This window comes from Castor canadensis, chromosome 12 (genome assembly GCF_047511655.1).
Source record: "Castor canadensis chromosome 12, mCasCan1.hap1v2, whole genome shotgun sequence".
Lineage (NCBI taxonomy): Eukaryota > Metazoa > Chordata > Mammalia > Rodentia > Castoridae > Castor > Castor canadensis.
Window position 1 is genome coordinate 31,611,051 of NC_133397.1, and position 20,071 is coordinate 31,631,121.

At 38.9% G+C, this 20,071-nt stretch overlaps 1 protein-coding gene across 4 annotated transcripts; it reads left to right on the top strand.

Annotated features, from left to right (window-relative positions):
• The first annotated feature begins 44 nt into the window (after nt 1-44).
• On the top strand, nt 45-19,589 carry Gpatch11 (G-patch domain containing 11). 4 transcript variants are annotated; one of them, XM_074049513.1, is made up of 12 exons: nt 45-253; nt 1,462-1,574; nt 1,707-1,872; nt 4,177-4,319; nt 5,054-5,125; nt 5,634-5,860; nt 6,762-6,803; nt 7,488-7,608; nt 7,740-7,830; nt 8,947-9,057; nt 9,954-10,035; nt 18,810-19,589. In XM_074049513.1, the coding sequence occupies exons 5-12, from the start codon at nt 5,067-5,069 to the stop codon at nt 18,863-18,865; spliced, it is 789 nt and encodes a 262-aa protein (XP_073905614.1). In that variant the 5' UTR covers nt 45-253; nt 1,462-1,574; nt 1,707-1,872; nt 4,177-4,319; nt 5,054-5,066; the 3' UTR covers nt 18,866-19,589. The 4 variants fall into 4 exon arrangements, with proteins under 4 accessions (XP_073905614.1, XP_073905615.1, XP_020022722.1 ...); XM_074049514.1 differs by lacking the exon at nt 4,177-4,319; XM_020167133.2 differs by lacking the exon at nt 1,707-1,872.
• Nucleotides 19,590-20,071: the final 482 nt, after the last annotated feature.

Sequence of the window (20,071 nt, forward strand, 5' to 3'; positions counted from 1 at the left end):
TGGTCCTACGCATGCGCACTCGCCATGTCCTCCTCGCCCCGCCTGCCGCAAGTTTCAGATCAAGCCTGCACTGGAAAACAGGTAGTGCACCGCCTGCGCTAACTGATGGGCGCATGCGCGGCGCGCGCTCTCCGGAGCTGGGCCCGGGCTGGTAGAGCTGCCAGGTCAGGGGGTTTCCGGCGCCGGGAGAGTGACCAAAGGCGGTGCGTGTTGGCTGTGACTTCCCACCCCACCATCAGCCGTGTTTCCATCCGTAAGTGCTCTCGTCCGTGGGACACTGTAGCCAAGAGGAGCGCGGGAGGGACCTTCGATTCCCGAAGGACCTTTGTGCGAATGAGGAGTTTCGGGATGTATAGTGGGACTCTCAGAATGTAGGAAAACAGGACTCTTGTTGCCACTCCTCCGCCCCGTCTCTGCAAAAAGGAAAAAAGAACAAAAACAAACCTGCTCTAACAGTCTTCCTACTTAAAAAAAAAAAAAAGGGTTACTCTATTCTGTTAGGTGTTCAGGCCAAAAAAGCTTGACATAATCTTGACATTGTTCTGTCACATACCACCTCCAACCCTTGAACAAATTCTGTACTGTCTGCTTTCCAATATACCCTCAATCCCACCAGGTCCACTGCTGTCACTCCAAATGGTTCAGGTCCAGCCACTAGCATCTCTGCCAGGATTATTGGCTCATGATGAGCTTTGTGCTTATGTTTAAAGGAAGTGGATAGTGCTAGAGTATATTATCCCAACAGAAAGGGAACTTTAAAAAGAACCTGGAAAGCGGGTATGATGGTACACACCTGTAATCCTAACAGCGCTGGAGAGGCTGAGGCAGGAGAATCAGAGTTTGAGGCCAGCCTGTGCTACATAGGAAGACTGTCTGTATAAATAAATAAACAGAGTAGCCCTCATTCAGCTCTGCCTTGAACTTTAAAGCTAAATGGGCCTCTTAAAGGTAATATAATTCTAACCCAGGAGCACCAGTGGCTCATGCCTGTAATCCTAGCTATTTGGAAGGCTGAGATCAGGAGGATCCCTGTTGGAGGCCAGCCCTTATCTCCAAAAATAACTAGATCCAAATGGACTCAAGGTGGAGCACAAGCAGTAGAGCACCTATGTGAAGCCCTGAATTTAAACCTCAGTCCTGGTAAGAGGGGGGTAACAGAATGATGGAGGAGGTGAGTTTAATGGATATATTGTAAGCATTTGTAAATGTCACAATATACCCCAGTACAGCTATAATATAATAAAAAAAATTTTTTAAAGCCCAGTCCCACCAAAATAATAATACTAATGATCTCTTTTAAAAAAAAAAAGTCTAATTCTGGGCTGGGGAAGTAGCTCAGTGATAGAGCATTTACCTAGCATGTGTGAAGCTGAGTTCAATCCTCAGCACAGCAACAACAAAAAAAAAAGCATAGTAATAATGACGATAATAATAATAACAATAATCTACTTCTCTTTTCAGTAGCAAGACCAGAGATCTGTATTCCTTGAGATTGTGAACAAATCCTTTAGCCATATTGAGCCTTAATTTTTCTAACTGGAAAGTTCTACATTATTGAGTTACTCATAAACTGGGTAAGTACTGACCATTATATGTAAAAATACTATTATTACAAATGAAGAATACAAAGTTTAGAGACAGTAGATGAATTACTGCAAGTTCTATGTATAATCATACATCTTTTAAACTTATAATTTAAAAAATAGGCAACTGAACTGTTGTTTAAGGATGTACATGTGGAAAATGAAATTATAAAGGAAGAAAGTGATTGCCATAAGACACAATAGTGACTGCTGCTCAAACCAAAAGAGGAATATAATTAGGTTTGTGACAAAGAAGGCTCGAAGGTGGCTGCTAAGGTTATCTCCTGATGTGGGTAATAATTTATATTACCTTTTGCTGTAGAACAAATTATTCCAATATAGCAGCTTCAAATCACTGTAGTCATTTATTGTCTCAGAGTTTCTGTGGGTCAAGAATTTGTTACCCCAAAGTACATTCCTCTCCCATCCCAGATGGCTTATGATGCGGAAAGAGCTTGATTAAACCATTTTATAACCAAAATAAAAGAATTTGTTAGCAAGCCAGGTACAGTGACTTATGTCTATAATTTCAGCTACTTGGAAGGTAGAGACAGGAAGAACTTGGTTTGAGGCCACCCTGGGTAAAAAGTTAGACCTTCTCTCAAAAAAAAGCTGGTTGTGGTGGAACACATCTGTAGTCCCAGGTACACAGGAGGCATAGGTAGGAGGATAACCTCCTGAGGCCGGCACTGTGCAAAAAAGCACCATACTCTATCTGAAAAATAGCCTGAAGCAAAAAGGGCAGGAGGGATATGGCTCAAGCGGTAAAGTACTTATCCAGCAAGGGCAAGGTCCTCAGTTCAAACCCCGTAACACCAAAACAAAGCACAGTTTGTTAGCAGCTTAGCTTAGCATGGACGTTCTTAAGAAGTTGTACTGCAGATGCCAGCCCAGTGTGATCCATCTCGGGACTTGTCTGGGACTTGAGGATCCATTTCCAAAGCAGCTCACTCATGTGGCTTACAAGTTTGTGCTGGCTGTTAATCAAAGGCCTCAGTTCCTCCTATGTGGGCTTTTCCTTAGAACTTCTTAAGTGCCCTTATGTGACAGCTGACTTCCTTCAAAAAAATCATGTAACCAGATCGCAGAATGATCTTCCCCAAGAGCTGCAATGTCTGTTGTCACCAAAAAGTCAGATTACATCATTCCCACAAAGTCCTCTTGACTACACAAGTCCATCCTGTTCACTGTGGGAGGAGACTACACAAAGATGTCAAAAACCTAAGAGACATGAATCGCTAGGGGCAGCCCATCTGGGAGCATACCACATGGTTATAAGAGAATTTGCCTCATACTATATTTTTTGTGGCTTTCTTTACTTATGATATACTTATAAATGGTTTTTAAAAGATGTTGACAGAGCTGGAGGCATGGCTCAAGCAATAGAGTGCCTGCCTAGCAACACAAAGCCCTGAGTTCAAACCCTAGTGCCACCAAAAATAATAATAAAAAGATGTTGACATCAGAATAAATTAAGGACCTTTTGTATCCTCATTGTAGCTAAAACTTATTAAGAAATGGGACATAGCAGTAGGTAGGAAGGATATAAGGGACTTGTCTGTATTTTCCAGCCTAGTTGGGAAGATTTACATTAAAAATACCAAAAACCTGTACAGTAATAATTTTTGAACCTATGGTAATTGTCCTGACTCTTAGTTACAATTGATGGAACCCCTACTCTAACAAGCTTAAGTAATGCAGAAATTTATTAGGCCATGTAGCTGGAAGAATGCAAAGTCACAGCATCTAAGAAGTGATGGCCTTGGAAGCTAAGATTGGAGGCTCGTTGCTTGTAGGCCTTTGTCTAGTTTCTCTGTCAGGCTTTATTCTGCAGACAGATTCTCTTTGTATGGCTGAAGAGATGGTCATTCACAGTCCAGCTTCACATATTCCAGTTCAGGAAACCCAATGAAAAGAATATCACTCCCCACAGCCCATATATTCATATGAAGGGGAGAGATACTTATTTGCCCTTGTTGGGTTATTCCTTCTCTCTGCCTCCTGCCTCCATTGCTGGCACATTGGCCATCTTTGCACACAAGGGATTATAGGATATTGACAATGCTCCCCCTCCACTGGAACCACATAGAAGGCAAGGAGTGGGTTCCCACAAGAAAGAATGATACTCAGGGAAATACAGCATATATGCACTGCAACAAGCATCTACAGTTTTATATCCAGCAACTGGACCATAGCACTGACATTGCCTGGAAACCGAAATGCAGAGCTTTCTATTCCCTGCACAGAATAAAATTCTGCATTTGAAGAAGAACTGGGGGCAATTCATATACACAAAAAGTTTAAGAATTACTTTTCTACTTTGAATGGGAATTGTCTCCCAAATTTTTTCCATATAAATGAGGTGTTAATATATCAAGTTCCAGATAAGCAACTTTAACATAGAGGCCTAAAACAGTCAAAACAGGTTTTTGAGGAGGATAGCCTTGGCATAAAAGTAAAGAAATTTTTGTGGGATGTTAAGAAGATAATGAGAAGCCCATATGAATTGAGTAATAAGTCATAAAATGGGAGTTGGATTAGAACATGGAAGTGATGTCTCCTTTGCTAATGTCTGGTCATCCACTGCCTACAGGGTCATGTTTACTGAAGGATTTGAAACAGAAGTAACCTTATCTGATGTATTTAAAAGGCCAAAACCAAAAAACATTCTGGAGGAGGTATAGAAGAGAGACCAAAGACAATAAGGCCAGTTGAGAAGCTGAAGTAATAGTTCAGGTGAGAAAAAGGGACCTAAACTAAAGTAGTAGTTACGATTGTAGGAAAAAAAATGTCTGTGAAGAATATCTATCTTCCTATCTATATATCTATATCCACTTATATCTATATCTGTCTGTCTGTATATATTGGTGAGGGCAGTGGTAGAGTTTGAACTCAAGACCTTGTACTTGCTAGGTGAGTACTTTACCACTTAAACCACACCTCCAGCCCTTTTTGCTTTAGGTTATTTTGCAGATAGGGATTTTTTTTTTCTGCCTGAACTGGCCTTAGACCACAGTCTTCCTACCTATATCTCTGTGTAGCTGGGATTAATAGATATGCACCCAGCTTGTTTGTTGAGATGGGATCTTACCAACTTTTTGTCCAGATTGGCACTGAACCTCCTGATCTCAGCCTCCCAAGTAGACGGTAGCTGGGGTTACAGTCATGTGCCTCTTTAGCTGGCCTTGTGAAGAATAGTATGGAGGAAGAACTGGCAGAGATTTTTTTTTTTTTAAGAGATCAGGAAGGAGGAAGATAGCGATGACATTAGTGAGGAAGTATAGAGGGTGTAAGAAATTTGGGGAGAAAAATGAGTTGACTGTTGAGTTTGAGCGATCACAAAGATGTCCAAAGGACACTTGAGTGTGTAGTAGAACTCTAGAGAAAGCTCATGGCTGTGGATATCTACAGGTTTATTTCCATTTTGGTAAATAAAAAAATGCTTTTCCTTTATCCTATTTGGCTTGTAGATAGTGTTGTCATATGAAGTTGAAAATGGCAGAAGAAGAGGATTATATGTCTGATTCTTTCATCAATGTCCAGTAAGTAAATGCACACTAATGTAATGATGCATATAAGACATGTATAGTTGAAGAAACAAAGTCTTTGTTTTTTAGATGTGAAATTGGAAACACTTCTCTGTGTCCTGCAAAGGTATTAGGAACCCTTTCCTTTCTTTTAGTGCTAATCATTTTTCTTCTGCTCTTGATCTTCTTTGTGCTCTTCCAAGGAAATATACTCCTCCTTTATTTCATCTTACTATTTTCTAGCTTCTATTCAATGTTGATCTTTATTGCCGACCTGCTAGAAAAATTAGTCTAAACTTACTATTTCTAATTTCAGTTCTAGGCAATCTATAAGCAGCCTTCATCATTTCTACTAAAACAGTCATTCCTGGAGATCACTGATTATGCCTAATGCCAGTGGTAACAAACATCATACAGCCAGTGCTGAGAAACTGAAATATTAACTCGTGTCAGCTGAGTAAGCTGCAGAATTATGAGAAACTTGATGTACTCATCTAAAATAATCATTTCCTTTCTTGTTCAGAGAAGATGTCAGACCAGGATTGCCAATGCTGAGGCAAATCAGAGAAGCCCGTCGAAAAGAGGAAAAGAAACAGGAAGCTAATATGAAAAATAGGCAGAAGAGTTTAAAAGAACAAGAACAAGAAAGACGTGAAATTGGATTAAAGAATGCACTAGGCTGTGAAAACAAAGGGTTTGCTTTGCTCCAAAAGATGGGATATAAAAGTGGTCAGGCTCTTGGCAAGAGTGGTAAGTCACACTTGGAAATATTGAATTTGCTTTTGTTTTTGGTGGTTCTGGGGTTTGAACTCAGGGCCTCATGCTTGCTAGGCAGGCATTCGACCACTTGAGCCACTCCACCAGCACACATTTGGAAATAGGCAGGAATTCCTCACCATTCCATTGTGATGTCTTGGTGAGAACCAAAGATGATGCTTTAATCTTTATCCATCTACAAAAAATTAAAACAACTGAAGCTTAATCTCCTTTGGGCTAACAAGCCAGATTGAGAACTCTCTTCGTCCACATCCATTTTAAATACCACATATGCCATCAAGAGCAGCCCAGCCTTGAAGGCACTAATAACTGGAATGAACTTGGTTTACGATGGAGGCAGAAAAGAGTGGTCACAGTGATGGGTCGAGAAGCCAAAGGGCAGTGAAACAGCAATGAGAATAATGACAGGGCTCTTGCTCTTGCCCTCTTTCTCTGTGCCATGACAGCTGAGTGACTCCCTAGTTGGAGAAGCTCCATTCTTCCTCCTTTTAGGAAGTGAAACTGCTTATTTAGATGCAGAGGCTATATGTATTTATGGTAGCTTCTGTATGCTATTTTTCTTTTCTTCTTGCCTTTATTGTAAATGCTTTGGTTTTCACATAGGAAGACTTTGCTTTCTCTTAAGGTTGTCATCCTCTTGGACCTGTTACGTCATCAGTATTGTCACTTCTTAAAGTGGCATAAGAGGCTGTGAGTCAGCCTTATCAAGGACTATTTATTTGAAGGCAAGGGATTATATAGAGATTATTGATTCTTATATTTCAGTTTAGAATATTAACGAAACCGAGGAAATAGAGCATTATAAAGTTGCATTCTGTATTTACCTGAAGTTTGAGGTAGAATTTCTAATTTGTTTTGTTCTCTTCTTTTTTAGGAGATGGTATTGTTGAACCAATTCCTCTCAATGTCAAGACAGGTATGTAAATTTTTTAGCATATTTATCTATAATAATAACTTATGCTTAGATCAACCACAAATATTTCCTTAATAGTTTCTTATGATAGTACTTTTATAATCCTTATCATAAGAAGCCTTTAGTAAAATTTGAAACCTTTAGAAGGTTTTATTTTGTAGAAACTTTATAGAAGTTTTAGTGAGTATAAAGTAATATTTAAATCATAAAAATATGGGGGAGTCAGTCATAATCCCTGCACTCAGGAAGCTGAGGCAGGAAGATCAAGTTTGAGGCCAGACTGGGCTACATAATGAGTCCCTGTCTCAGAAAAACCAAGAGCTGGGGATGTAGCTCAGTGGTAGAGTGCTTGCCTAATATGTACAAAGCCCTCGGCTGATCCCCAGCATGACAAAAAAAAAAGTAGGTGGTAATCATTATACCCATCATTATAACTACAGTGTTATTTTTGTCCTTTGAAATGTCCTAAAAACATTCTAAGACAGATTTATCCATGCATTTTTTGTAAAACTTAGATCATGCATTTAAGCTTTTAAAAAAATCCTTTGTGTTTCCATCTTGTCATTCTAGAAAAATGAGTTTGCATGATTATTCTCAAGTAAGAGTTACATTTAATTTGTATTTAAATTGTTATGTTTTAAAGTAAACAATCAGTAAGTTCCTTATCAGGATTTTGTCTTTGATCAGGGAAAAGTGGCATAGGTCATGAGGCATTATTAAAACGGAAAGCAGAGGAAAAATTAGAAAACTACAGAAGAAAGATTCATATGAAAAACCAAGTTGAAGAAAAAGCTGCAGAACAGTTTCGGTAAAACTTTGTATTTGAACTGGTTTTGGTTCCAAATCCTCATTAGTGTGGTATGTTTTCTGGTACTTGTGTATATAAAATAGTTAAAGAGAATATAGACTTCACTGTACAATTTTTTTTCTTTCAAATAGGATGCGACTTAAAAATAAACAAGAAGAAATGAAGCTAGAAGGAGATCTTAAAAGAAGCCAGAGAGCCTGTCAACAATTGGATACCCAGAAGGTAGGCCACTACTTGCTTTCAGTTTCATAGTGTTTTGATAGCCAGTACGATTTACCATATATTTTTACTTAAGAAAGAAGAACTTCAACCCTGGGTTATTTAGCTTTTTCTCCATTGAAGCTTTCATTTAACAGACACTATTGAGCTTTGATAATTGATGCAATAATTACTTGCTCACTATAAGAACTTGAGTATCCAGTAAGAGTTGAATAACTTCTCTGCTGATTTTAAGTTTACCTTATTTTATTTTATTTTTTCAGTACTGGGGATTGAACCTAGGATCTCATGCATGCCAGGCAAACACTCTAGCACTGAGCTACATCCCTAGCCTCTTGTGATTTTAATTACTCAGGATGAGAATGTGTAGAAATGCTGTTCTTCATAATATTCGATGAACAAGAATAACCTATTTTCAATCATATTTAGAACTGTATATGACTCTAGTGAAATTAAAGTAGAATATGGTCTATTTCAGATGTGAATGGTTTTAAAAATTCTATCTTTGCTTTTATCTGTGTGGTTCAAGTGCCATCAAAATAAAAAGACTTCAACCGGGTGCTGGTGGCTTATGCCTGGAACCCTAGCTACTTGTGAGGCTAAGATCTGGAGGATCACAGTTTGAGGCCAGCCCATGCAAAAAGTTCTTGAGACTTCCTCTAAAATAACCAGAGCAACATGGACTGGAGGCATGGCTTCAGCAGAAGAGCACCTGCTTTACAAGCACAAAGTCCTGAGTTCAAACCCCAGTCCTACCAAAAAAATAAATGAATAAAAAAATAATTAAAATGACTTTATGTAAAATCTCAATCATATTGGTAAAATGCCTCTCATATATGAATAGTGTGCAGTCTCTCACTCTGCTGTGTTGCTATAGGACTTTATTTTGAATGTATTTCCTGACACTTATAATTTCCTAGTTATCTTCAAGATCATCACCAGCACCTGGGAGACAGAATTCTAATTGGACTCTGTATCCCCACAGTTCAGAGTACAGTGCTTTCCTCTTACAAAGCACTCAGTATGTATTTATTGGAAAAATGAACTTATATTGATGTGAACATTCTTGTGATAGTCTATGCTTAGCTATGTTTCATAAGAATAATTCTACACTTTCAGAATATTCAAGTTCCCAGGGAAGCATGGTACTGGTTGAGGACTGAAGAGGAAACCAAAGAAGACGAAGAAGAAGAGCAGGATGAAGATGAATATAAGAGTGAAGGTTTAAGTGTATGTTTTGGCACCATTTCTTTCCTTCATAGCAGAGTCTCAGCCTTACCACTATTAGCACTTTAAGCTGGGTAATGCTTTCTTGCAGGCAGCTACCAAGTGCATTGTAAGATATGTAGCAGCATCCCTGGCCTCTGCCCTCCAGCAGCCAGCTGCACCTCCCTGTTGACAACCAAAAACATGTCTAGGCATTGCAGAATACCCCTGAGGAGAAAGATTACCCATAGTGGGAAACTGCTTTACTAAATTGTTTTATTAACCCCAAATCAAAAATTGTGTAATATTTCTATTTAGCTTCAGTTTGCCCCCTCACCTTAGCTTCAGTTGGATGCTAAATTAGCAAATTTACACCTTGTTTTCTGTTGAACTTCTGGAAGTAATTCTAATGTGTACCTCCCCACCCATATTCAAAATAAGACAGAAAAATCCATCAAAAGGAAGGAAGATTATTCGGGAAAGGAAGATACACTCCTGTGGTTAATTTGTATATAAGAATTTTGTAGAAAATATTCACAGTTTGAAAAACCTATGTACCATGGATGAGAACTTTTATGGCAAAAGGAAGCAGTACCCACTTTCAGCCCATAGGGGTGAGGGGTAGGCATACTGAGTGTAAATGGGGCCTTTAAGAATGCTGATTATCATAAAACTAACCAAAACTGTTTGCTAAGTATTAACCAGTGGTCTCTATTGTGTCTGGCAGACTTGTGAAAAATCTCAGGGTGGCTAATCAGCCAGAACACTTTCAAATACATTATTTCAGTCCTTAACATCTCTAATAACTGGAAATACAGCAGGAGATTTACATTGTGAGGCTAGTTTACCATGATCTATGAGCCAAAACAATAAGTTTCTGTTCAGTGTGAACTACTAATGTGTTTATGTCCTGTATCTAGGTGCTGGAAAAATTACAAACACTGACTAGTTATTTAAGAGAAGAACATCTGTATTGTATTTGGTGTGGAACAGCCTATGAAGGTAATAGTGAATATGAATGTTCTTTGATTTTTAATAAAATTCACATTTCCCATAGGCAGTAGAAATGTCTTACTCCATTTAAATGGCAGTGTGGGACTAATTTCCTACAGAAATAATGACTAGAAGTCACTGAAGTCTTATGAGAATTCTTTCTAACTTTTTAGTAACTGAATGTGCACAAGGGAATTTTTCAGTGTTTCATTTAAAAAAAAAGAGAATAACTTGAGAATGATGAATTGTTTATGCTTTATTTTTTTTTCTTTTATTATTCATATGTGCATACAAGGCTTGGGTCATTTCTTCCCCCTGTCCCCATCCCATCCCTTACGACCCACTCTACCCCCTCCCTCTCCCCCCCACCCCCACAATACCCAGCAGAAACTATTTTGCCCTTATTTCTAATTTTGTTGTAGAGAGAGTATAAGCAATAATAGGAAGGAACAAGGGTTTTTGCTGGTTGAGAAAAGGATAGCTATACAGGGCATTGACTCACATTGATTTCCTGTGCATGTGTGTTACCTTCTAGGTTAATTCTTTTTGATCTAACCTTTTCTCTAGTTCCTGGTCCCCTTTTCCTATTGGCCTCAGTTGCTTTTAAGGTATCTGCTTTAGTTTCTCTGCGTTGAGGGCAACAAATGCTAGCTAATTTTTTAGGTGTCTTACCTATCCTCACCCCTCCGTTGTGTGCTCTCGCTTTTATCATGTGCTCAAAGTCCAATCTCCTTGTTGTGTTTGCCCTTGATCTAATGTCCACATACGAGGGAGAACATACGATTTTTGGTCTTTTGGGCCAGGCTAACCTCACTCAGAATGATGTTCTCCAATTCTATCCATTTTCCAGCGAATGATAACATTTCGTTCTTCTTCATGGCTGCATAAAATTCCATTGTGTATAGATACCACATTTTCTTAATCCATTCGTCAGTGGTGGGGCATCTTGGCTGTTTCCATAACTTGGCTATTGTGAATGGTGCCACAATAAACATGGGTGTGCAGGTGCCTCTGGAGTAACCTGTGTCACAGTCTTTTGGGTATATCTCCAAGAGTGGTATTGCTGGATCAAATGGTAGATCAATGTTTAGCTTTTTAAGTAGCCTCCAAATTTTTTTCCAGAGTGGTTGTACTAGAATACATTCTCACCAACAGTGTATGAGGGTTCCTTTTTCCCCGCATCCTCGCCAACACCTGTTGGTGGTGGTGTTGCTGATGATGGCTATTCTAAGAGGGGTGAGGTGGAATCTTAGTGTGGTTTTAATTTCCATTTCCTTTATAGCTAGAGATGGTGAGCATTTTTTCATGTGTTTTTTGGCCATTTGAATTTCTTCTTTTGAGAAAGTTCTGTTTCGTTCACTTGCCCATTTCTTTATTGGTTCATTAGTTTTGGGAGAATTTAGTTTTTTTTTTTGTTTGTTTTTTTGTTTTTTTCCAATTCCAATTCCATCATTTATTAGTGAAACCAATTTAAGTAAATTATTATTTAACAAATACCAGGTACTTTTTAAGTATTTTACAATATTATCTGATTTAATCTTCTTATCATTTTGATGAAGTACATACCTGCACTATTCCTTTTTTTTTTTTTTTTTCATTTTTCTTTTATTATTCATATGTGCATACAAGGCTTGGTTTATTTCTCCCCCCTGCCCCCACCCCCTCCCTTACCACCCACTCCACCCCCTCCCGCTCCCCCCTCAATACCCAGCAGAAACTATTTTGCCCTTGTCTCTCATTTTGTTGTAGAGAGAGTATAAGCAATAATAGGAAGGAACAAGGGGTTTTGCTGGTTGAGATAAGGATAGCTATACAGGGCATTTTTAAGTTCCCTATATATTCTGGTTATCAGTCCTTTGTCTGATGTATAGTTGGCAAATATTTTCTCCCACTCTGTGAGTGTTCTCTTCAGTTTAGAGACCATTTCTTTTGATGAACAGAAGCTTTTTAGCTTTATGAGGTCCCATTTATCTATGCTATCTCTTAGTTGCTGTGCTGCTGGGGTTTCGTTAAGAAAGTTCTTACCAATACCTACTAACTCCAGAGTATTTCCTACTCTTTCCTGTATCAACTTTAGAGTTTGTGGTCTGATATTAAGATCCTTGATCCATTTTGAGTTAATCTTGGTATAGGGTGATATACATGGATCTAGTTTCAGTTTTTTGCAGACTGCTAACCAGTTTTCCCAGCAGTTTTTGTTGAAGAGGCTGCTTTTTCTCCATCGTATATTTTTAGCTCCTTTGTCAAAGACAAGTTGGTTATAGTTGTGTGGCTTCATATCTGGGTCCTCTGTTCTGTTCCACTGGTTTTCATGCCCGTTTTTGTGCCAGTACCATTCTGTTTTTATTGTTATTGCTTTGTAATATAGTTTGAAGTCAGGTATCGTGATACCTCCAGCATTGTTCTTTTGACTGAGTATTGCTTTGGCTATTCGTGGCCTCTTATGTTTCCATATAAATTTCACGGTAGATTTTTCAATCTCTTTAATGAATGTCATTGGAATTTTGATGGGAATTGCATTAAACATGTAGATTACTTTTGGGAGTATAGCCATTTTTACTGTTGATTCTACCAATCCATGAGCATGGGAGATCTCTCCACTTTCTATAGTCTTCCTCAGTCTCTTTCTTCAGAAGTTTATAGTTTTCCTTGTAGAGGTCGTTCACATCTTTTGTTAGGTTTACACCTAGGTATTTGATTTTTTTTAGGCTATTGTAAATGGAATTGTTTTCATATATTCTTTTTCAGTTTGTTCATTATTGGTGTATAGAAATGCTAATGATTTTTCTATGTTGATCTTATATCCTGTTACCTTGCTGTAGCTATTGATGATGTCTAGAAGCTTCTGAATAGAGTTTTTTGGGACTTTAAGGTATAGGATCATGTCATCTGCAAATAGGGATATTTTGACAGTTTCTTTACCTTTTTGTATTCCTTTTATTCCTTCTTCTTGCCTAATTGGTCTGGCTAGGAATTCCAGTACTATGTTGAATAGGAGTGGAGATAATGGGCATCCTTGTCTGGTTCCTGATTTTAGAGGGAATGGTTTCATTTTTTCTCCATTAAGTATAATGCTGGCTGTAGGTTTGTCATATATAGCTTTTATAATGTTGAGATACTTTCCTTCTATTCCTAGTTTTCTTAGAGCTTTTATCATGGATCTTATCAAAGGCTTTTTCTGCATCTATTGAGATGATCAAGTGGTTTTTGTCTTTGCTACTGTTAATGTGGTTTATTACATTTACTGATTTTTGTATGTTGAACCACCCCTGTATCCCTGGGATGAAGCCTGCTTGGTCATGGTGAATAATCTTTTTGATGTGTTGTTGAATTCGGTTTGCCATTATTTTGTTGAGGATTTTTGCGTCAGTGTTCATTAAGGAGATTGGCCTATAGTTCTCCTTTTTGGAGGTGTCTTTGCCTGGTTTTGGGATAAGTGTAATACTGGCTTCATAAAATGAGTTTGGCAGTTTTCCTTCCCTTTCTACTTCGTGGAACAATTTAAGGAGGGTTGGTATCAGTTCTTCTTTAAAGGTCTGATAGAATTCAGCAGAGAATCCATCAGGTCCTGGACATTTCTTTTTAGGGAGACTCTTGATTGCTGCTTCAATTTCATTTTGTGTTATAGGTCTATTCAGGTGATTAATTTCCTCTTGGTTCAGTTTTGGATGATCATATGTATCTAGAAATCTGTCCATTTCTTTTAAGATTTTCAAATTTATTTGAATATAGGTTCTCAAAGTAGTCTCTGATGATTTCCTGGACTTCCATGGTGTTTGTTGTTATCTCCCCTTTTGCATTCCTGATTCTACCAATTTGGGTTTTTTCTCTCCTCATTTTAGTCAGGTTTGCCAGGGGACTATCGATCTTGTTTATTTTTTCACAGAACCAACCTTTTGTTTCATTAATTCTTTGTATGGTTTTTTTGGTTTGTATTTCGTTGATTTCAGCTCTTATTTTTATTATTTCTCTCCTTCTATTTGTTTTGGGATTTGCTTGTTCTTGTTTTTCTAGGAGTGTGAGATGTATCATTAGGTCATTGATTTGGGATCTTTCAATCTTTTTAATATATGCACTCATGGCTATAAACTTTCCTCTCAGGACTGCCTTTGCTGTGTCCCATAGGTTCCGGTAGGTTGTGTTTTCATTTTCATTGACTTCCAGGAACTTTTTAATTTCCTCTTTTATTTCATCGATGATCCATTCTTCATTAAGTAATGAGTTATTTAGTTTCCAGTTGTTTGCATGTTTTTTGTCTTTACTTTTCTTGTTGAGTTCTACTTTTACTGCATTGTGATCAGATAGTATGCACGGTATTATTTCTATTTTCTTATATTTGCTGAGACTTGCTTTGTGCCCTAGGATATGATCTATTTTGGAGAAGGTTCCATGGGCTGCTGAGAAGAATGTATATTGTGTAGAGGTTGGATGAAATGTTCTGTAGACATCTACTAGGTCCATTTGATCTATTGCATATTTTAGATCTTGGATTTCTTTATTGATTTTTTTGTTTGGATGACCTATCTATTGATGATAATGGGGTGTTAAAGTCTCCCACAACCACTGTGTTGGCATTTATATATGCTTTTTAGTCTTTCAGGGTATGTTTGATGAAATTGAGTGCGTTGACATTGGGTGCATACAGATTGATGATTATTATTTCCTTTTGGTCTATTTCCCCTTTTATTAGTATGGAATGTCCTTCTTTATCTCGTTTGATCAATGTAGGTTTGAAGTCTACTTTGTCAGAGATAAGTATTGCTACTCCTTCCTGTTTTTGGGGGCCATTGGCTTGGTAAATCTTCCAGCCTTTCATCCTTAGCCTATGCATATTTCTGTCAGTGAGGTGGGTCTCCTGTAAGCAACAAATTGTTGGATCTTCCTTTTTAATCCATTTCTTCAAGCGGTGCCTTTTGATGGGTGAATTAAGTCCGTTAACATTAAGCGTTAGTACTGATAGGTATGGGTGATTCCTGTCATTTAGTTGTCTTAGTTGTTTGAAGGTTTGATTGTGTGTACCTAAGTTGAGGTTACTCTGTACTGTCTTGTTTTTTCTTTTCCTGTGGTTTGGTGCTGCCTGTCTTTTCATGGTTAAGTTGGGTTTCACTTTCTGTGTGCAGAATCCCTTGCAGAATCTTTTGTAGTGGTGGCTTTGTGGTTACATATTGTTTTAGTTTCTGCATATCATGGAAGACTTTTATAGCTCCATCTATTTTGAGTGATAGTTTTGCTGGGTAGAGTATCCTGGGGTTGAAGTTATTTTCATTCAGTGCCCGGAAGATCTCACCCCACACTCTTCTTGCTTTTAATGTTTCTGTTGAGAAGTCTGCTGTGATTTTGATGGGTTTACCTTTGTATGTTACTTGTTTTTTCTCTCTTACAGCCTTCAATATTCTTTCCTTAGTTTCTGAACTTGTTATTTTAATGATGATATGTCGTGGGGTAGTTCTATTTTGATCTGGTCTGTTTAGTGTCCTGGAGGCCTCTTGCATCTGTATGGGAATATCTTTCTCTAGATTTGGGAAATTTTCCGTTATTATTTTGTTGAATAGTTTATGCATTTCCTTCGCTTGCACCTCTTCTCCTTCTTCGATGCCCATGATTCTCAAGTTTGGTCTTTTGATGGAGTCGGTGAGCTCTTGCATTTTCTTTTCACAGGTCTTGAGTTGTTTAATTAATAGTTCTTCAGTTTTTCCTTTAATTACCATTTCATCTTCAAGTTCTGAGATTCTGTCTTCTGTTTGTTCTATTCTGCTGGATTGGCCTTCCATTTTGTTTTGCAGTTCTGTTTTGTTCTTTTTTCTGAGGTTTTCCATATCCTGGGTGGTTTCCTCTTTAATGTTGTCTGTTTTTGTTCTGAATTCATTTATCCATTTATTCATCGTGTTCTCTCTTTCACTTTGGTGTTTATACAGTGCTTCTATGGTTTCCTTTATTTCTTCTTTTGCTTTTTCAAATTCTCTATTTTTGTTGTCTTGGAATTTCTTGTGTGTCTAGTGTACATTTTGGTTGACCCTATCCAGTATCATCTCTATAAAATTCTCATTGAGTACTTGTAGTATGTCTTCTTTTAAATTATTCTTGTGGGCTTCATTGAGTTCTTTGGCATAGTTTATCTTCATTTTGTTGGAGTCTGGATCTGAGTTTCTGTTTTCTTTTTTTTTTTTTTTTTCATTTTTCTTTTATTATTCATATGTGCATACAAGGCTTGGTTCATTTCTCCCCCCTCCCCCCACCCCCTCCCTTACCACCCACTCCCTCCCCTCCCTCTCTCCCCCCCCCTCAATACCCAGCAGAAACTATTTTGCCCTTATTTCATTCCCCTCTGGTTCCTGTACTAATTTTTTGCTGTGGGGAAACTGGTTTCCCTGTTTTTTCTGTCTTCCTGTCATTGTCTTTGGTGTTGTTACTGTCCTGTACTGTGTGCAGTTAAGTATTTTCTAGCTTGTAATAATATCAATGGTAATATTTAGAATGGAAGGGTGAGCTGAGATGGAAAGCAAGAAGTTAAAGAAAAGGGGAAAAGAAATACACAGACAAGAGGGAGAAAGCAGAACAAGGTTTCAGACAAGAAAGTTTCAAAGGTATAAACAGGGAGTGTTAGTGTACTAATCAACAGTAAGCTGAACAGACATTAGAGAGACAGAGGATTGAAAATCAAAAATAAAAAAAAAACCATAAGATAAAAATAAAAAATAAGTAAATGAAAGAAATATCTATATATAAAATGAATTAAAATAAAATGGAAAATAGAAAATTAAAAAGAAAAAAACCAAAAAACCTCCAAGTTCAAATGCAATGAAGTTTCAGTCTTAATAATTTGGGTGTCCATCTCAGTCTCCAATCCTGGAGATGGTGCCTCAGATGTTGTTCTCTAGTTGTCTCATCAAAGGGGACGCATAAAGTAGAACAAAAGTACACACACAAAAAAAAAAAAAAAAAAAAAAACACCAAGTGTCCCAAGTTCAAATGCAATACAGTTTCAGTAAGTTTTTCAGCTTGCAGGTGTAATTCGGTTGTTCTCTTATCAAAGGTAGGGAGAAAAAGAAAAAAAAGAGTCTGGAGACAGTTCTGAGAATGGCTCTCTGCAGCTATGGCTTGCCTGCCTGCTGCTGTCAGCCTGCTGTAGCTGGCGGCGTTATTTATGCAGATCTCTGGGGTGAGCTTAGCACTCACCTGGCCCCATAGGCTTTGTTTGTTCAGAGTTCTCCTGTGCGGGAGCCTCTGCTACAGGCTTTCCCCTTTCCAAGGGGATACTGCACCTGCATTGTCAGGCCTGAGTGTTTATTTATAGTTCACGTGGGAAGTGGGTCTTCCCTCCTCTCCTGTGGAGTTTTCCTCCCTCTGCCACTCTCACAAGCTTTCCCCTGCTCCTGGTTGCTGGGCACGCGCCCCCGCACCTGCCAGAGCCTCTCCAGCCTGCCCAGCTTGTTTATTTACAGTCCCGGGAAGGGTTCCCTTCCCCCAATCTTCAGTGCTCAGTGCGCCCCACCCTATTTCCTGCATGTCTTTATTGCTCTTATTGCTTATTACTCAGTTTCTCTTTTTTCCCTGGGTGGAGGTCAGTCTGTCCAGGGGGCTATGCTGCTCTGGCCCAGGCTTGTCTGTGGGAGTACCGCGGTACCACGAAGCTCACCTGGTCTGCATCTTCCCAAGCCGTCTGGGCGCTGGCAACTGGCCCCTTGTTTCTCCGTTTAACGTGAAGTGGAGATTCTCTGTGCCGGCTGGAGGTGTGGAGATGTCAAAGTTATGCCTCTTCTCAGTGATTATGCCTGCAAAGTGTGTCTCCAGCGTCTCTCCAAGATTTCACTATAGGAGGCTCACTTTCTGCTTCCTCCCTCTAGCTGCCATCTTGGAATCCACTTACGCTTTATTTTTAAAGGTTCTTTCTTTGGCTACTGATATTTGAAAGATACCTATATTAGTTTTAGAACTAGGTTTGGTTGGGTTTTTTTGGTGGTACTGGGGCTTGAACTCAGGGTCTACACTTGAGTCACGCCACCAGCCCTTTTTTGTGAAGGGTTTCTTTGAGATTGGTCTTGTGAACTATTTGCCCAGGCTGGCTTCAAACCGCAATCCTCCTGATCTCTGCCTCCGGAGTAGCTGGGATTACAGGCGTGAGCCACTGGTGCCCAGCTTGAACTAGTTCTTACATGAACAGAATATTGGCCCTGAGCCATCCAAAAAAATATGTTAAAATCTACTCAAGTGTTTTTTTTTTTCATTGCAAAGAAAAAATTGTTTTATAACTCACCAAATGGTAGTTGGTTCTTATAATCCCAGCTACTGGGGAGGCAGAGATTAGGAGGTCACAGTTTGGGGCCAGCCCAGGGGAAAAATTAGCAATATCTCATCTCAACAAACAAGCTGGGCTTGATGGTATACAGCTGTAATCCCAGCTACCCAAGAGGCATAGGCAGGAGGATCAAAGCCTGAGTCCAGAGCAAAATATGAGATCCTGTTTGAAAAATAACCTGACAGAAAAAGGGATGGAGGTGTGGTTCAAGTGATAAAGTTCTTGCTTCACTGAGTTCAAAACCTCAGTACCATAAAAAAAGACTTGCCAAATGTCTTATGGAGTCAGCTGCCTGACTGTGTTAAAGGATTTTGTGCTTGAAAGTGAAGAATTTTTGGTTATTGTTGGGTTTATCCTTCCTAGTTGTTTAATTAGAGTAAATAGCAAACACAGCTTATCAAAAATAACTTGTTACAGTGAAATTATTTTCTAGGAATTTGCTATAAAAATTGCATCAGCCTTTTATTTTCTCTGATATAAATTATAGATAAGGAAGACCTTTCTGCAAACTGCCCGGGGCCAACATCTGCAGATCATGACTAAGCTCACCTGCAGTCAAGTGGACATTGTTTCTGCTGGCAAAGAATGACAGCCTTTATTCTTTGTGTACTGTCAGAGTATGTTGTACTTTAGAATATTAAAAAAACACAATGTTCCTTCAGAGCACAGGTATCATAAATCTGACAATTACAGTTTGTGGCTGCAATGTGATGCTGTGGGATCTAAAGACACCAACAGATTGCTCTGGTATTCTTCTCTTCAGTTTGGAACAAACTGAGAAATAAGCCTTGAGAGTCACAGGGAGAGCAGAATGTTAACTGTACTAGTGATGAAGCAGAAATAGAAGCAAGGGTGACTTTCTGTCACTGGGTTCCCTAGTATTTCTCCTGGTTGGAGAGGACTGCGGGCCTCTGCCTTGTAGAGGAGGAACCCACGTCTGTTCTGAGACAAGTTAGCTCTCAAGGTTAGGCTGCCCACCACTCCTGGACCACATCTCATCAGGAAAGATGCTTCTGTGTTGGGAGGAAACGAATGAGGTTTCAGAAAGGCATTTCCATACTTCTCTCCCCTAACTCACGGGGAAGGGGGAAGTATTCACTCAGGTAAGACTGGTGTCACAAGCAGTGTTTCATTAACACTACTAAATTCTAATCAGTTTTAGAGGGGCTGGGGATGTAGTACAGTGATAAAGCACTTGCCTAGCACGCCCAAGACCCTAAATTTGATTCCTAGCACCTCAAAATAAATAAAATGGTTCTACAATTAATCTGTTTTTAGAGACAATGTAATTTTTGGTAAAATGAGTTTCATGGCAATGTGTGTATATCCATTGAATGTGATCTGTTGTTAAATTTTGGCTTCAGAATTGTGTCCCTTTCTCTGTTGACTGACTGGGGACAACCCACCAGCTTAAATTCCATGGGTTCCCAGCACATGGACTTTGGGAACCCTCAGTGATGTAAGTCAACCTCTGCCTTTATTCTCCCAGCCCCTGAATACTCACTGCTCACTACCTGAAAAGTACTTCATTGCTAGGTAGGCTCTAAATTACTTTTCAAGTTTTCTCTCTTAAACTGGAATCTGCTACCATATAAATTAGCTGAATACAGATAAGGACATTGTGTAGCAAATACTAAGAGCTCCAGCCAGAGTCTTTTTTTCTAAGTGGTAGTGGGGTTTGAACTCAGGGTCTTAGGCTTGCTAGGAAGGCACTCTACCACGAGCCACTCTGCCAGCCCTTTTTTGTGT

Bases quoted from the DNA above. Each gene is read 5' to 3' on its own strand.
- Gpatch11 (XM_074049513.1), top strand. From the start codon at position 5,067: ATGAAGTTGAAAATGGCAGAAGAAGAGGATTATATGTCTGATTCTTTC. The intron at 5,861-6,761 runs GTAAGTCACACT...CTTCTTTTTTAG, and splicing joins TCAGGCTCTTGGCAAGAGTG to GAGATGGTATTGTTGAACCA. The intron at 6,804-7,487 runs GTATGTAAATTT...GTCTTTGATCAG, and splicing joins TCCTCTCAATGTCAAGACAG to GGAAAAGTGGCATAGGTCAT.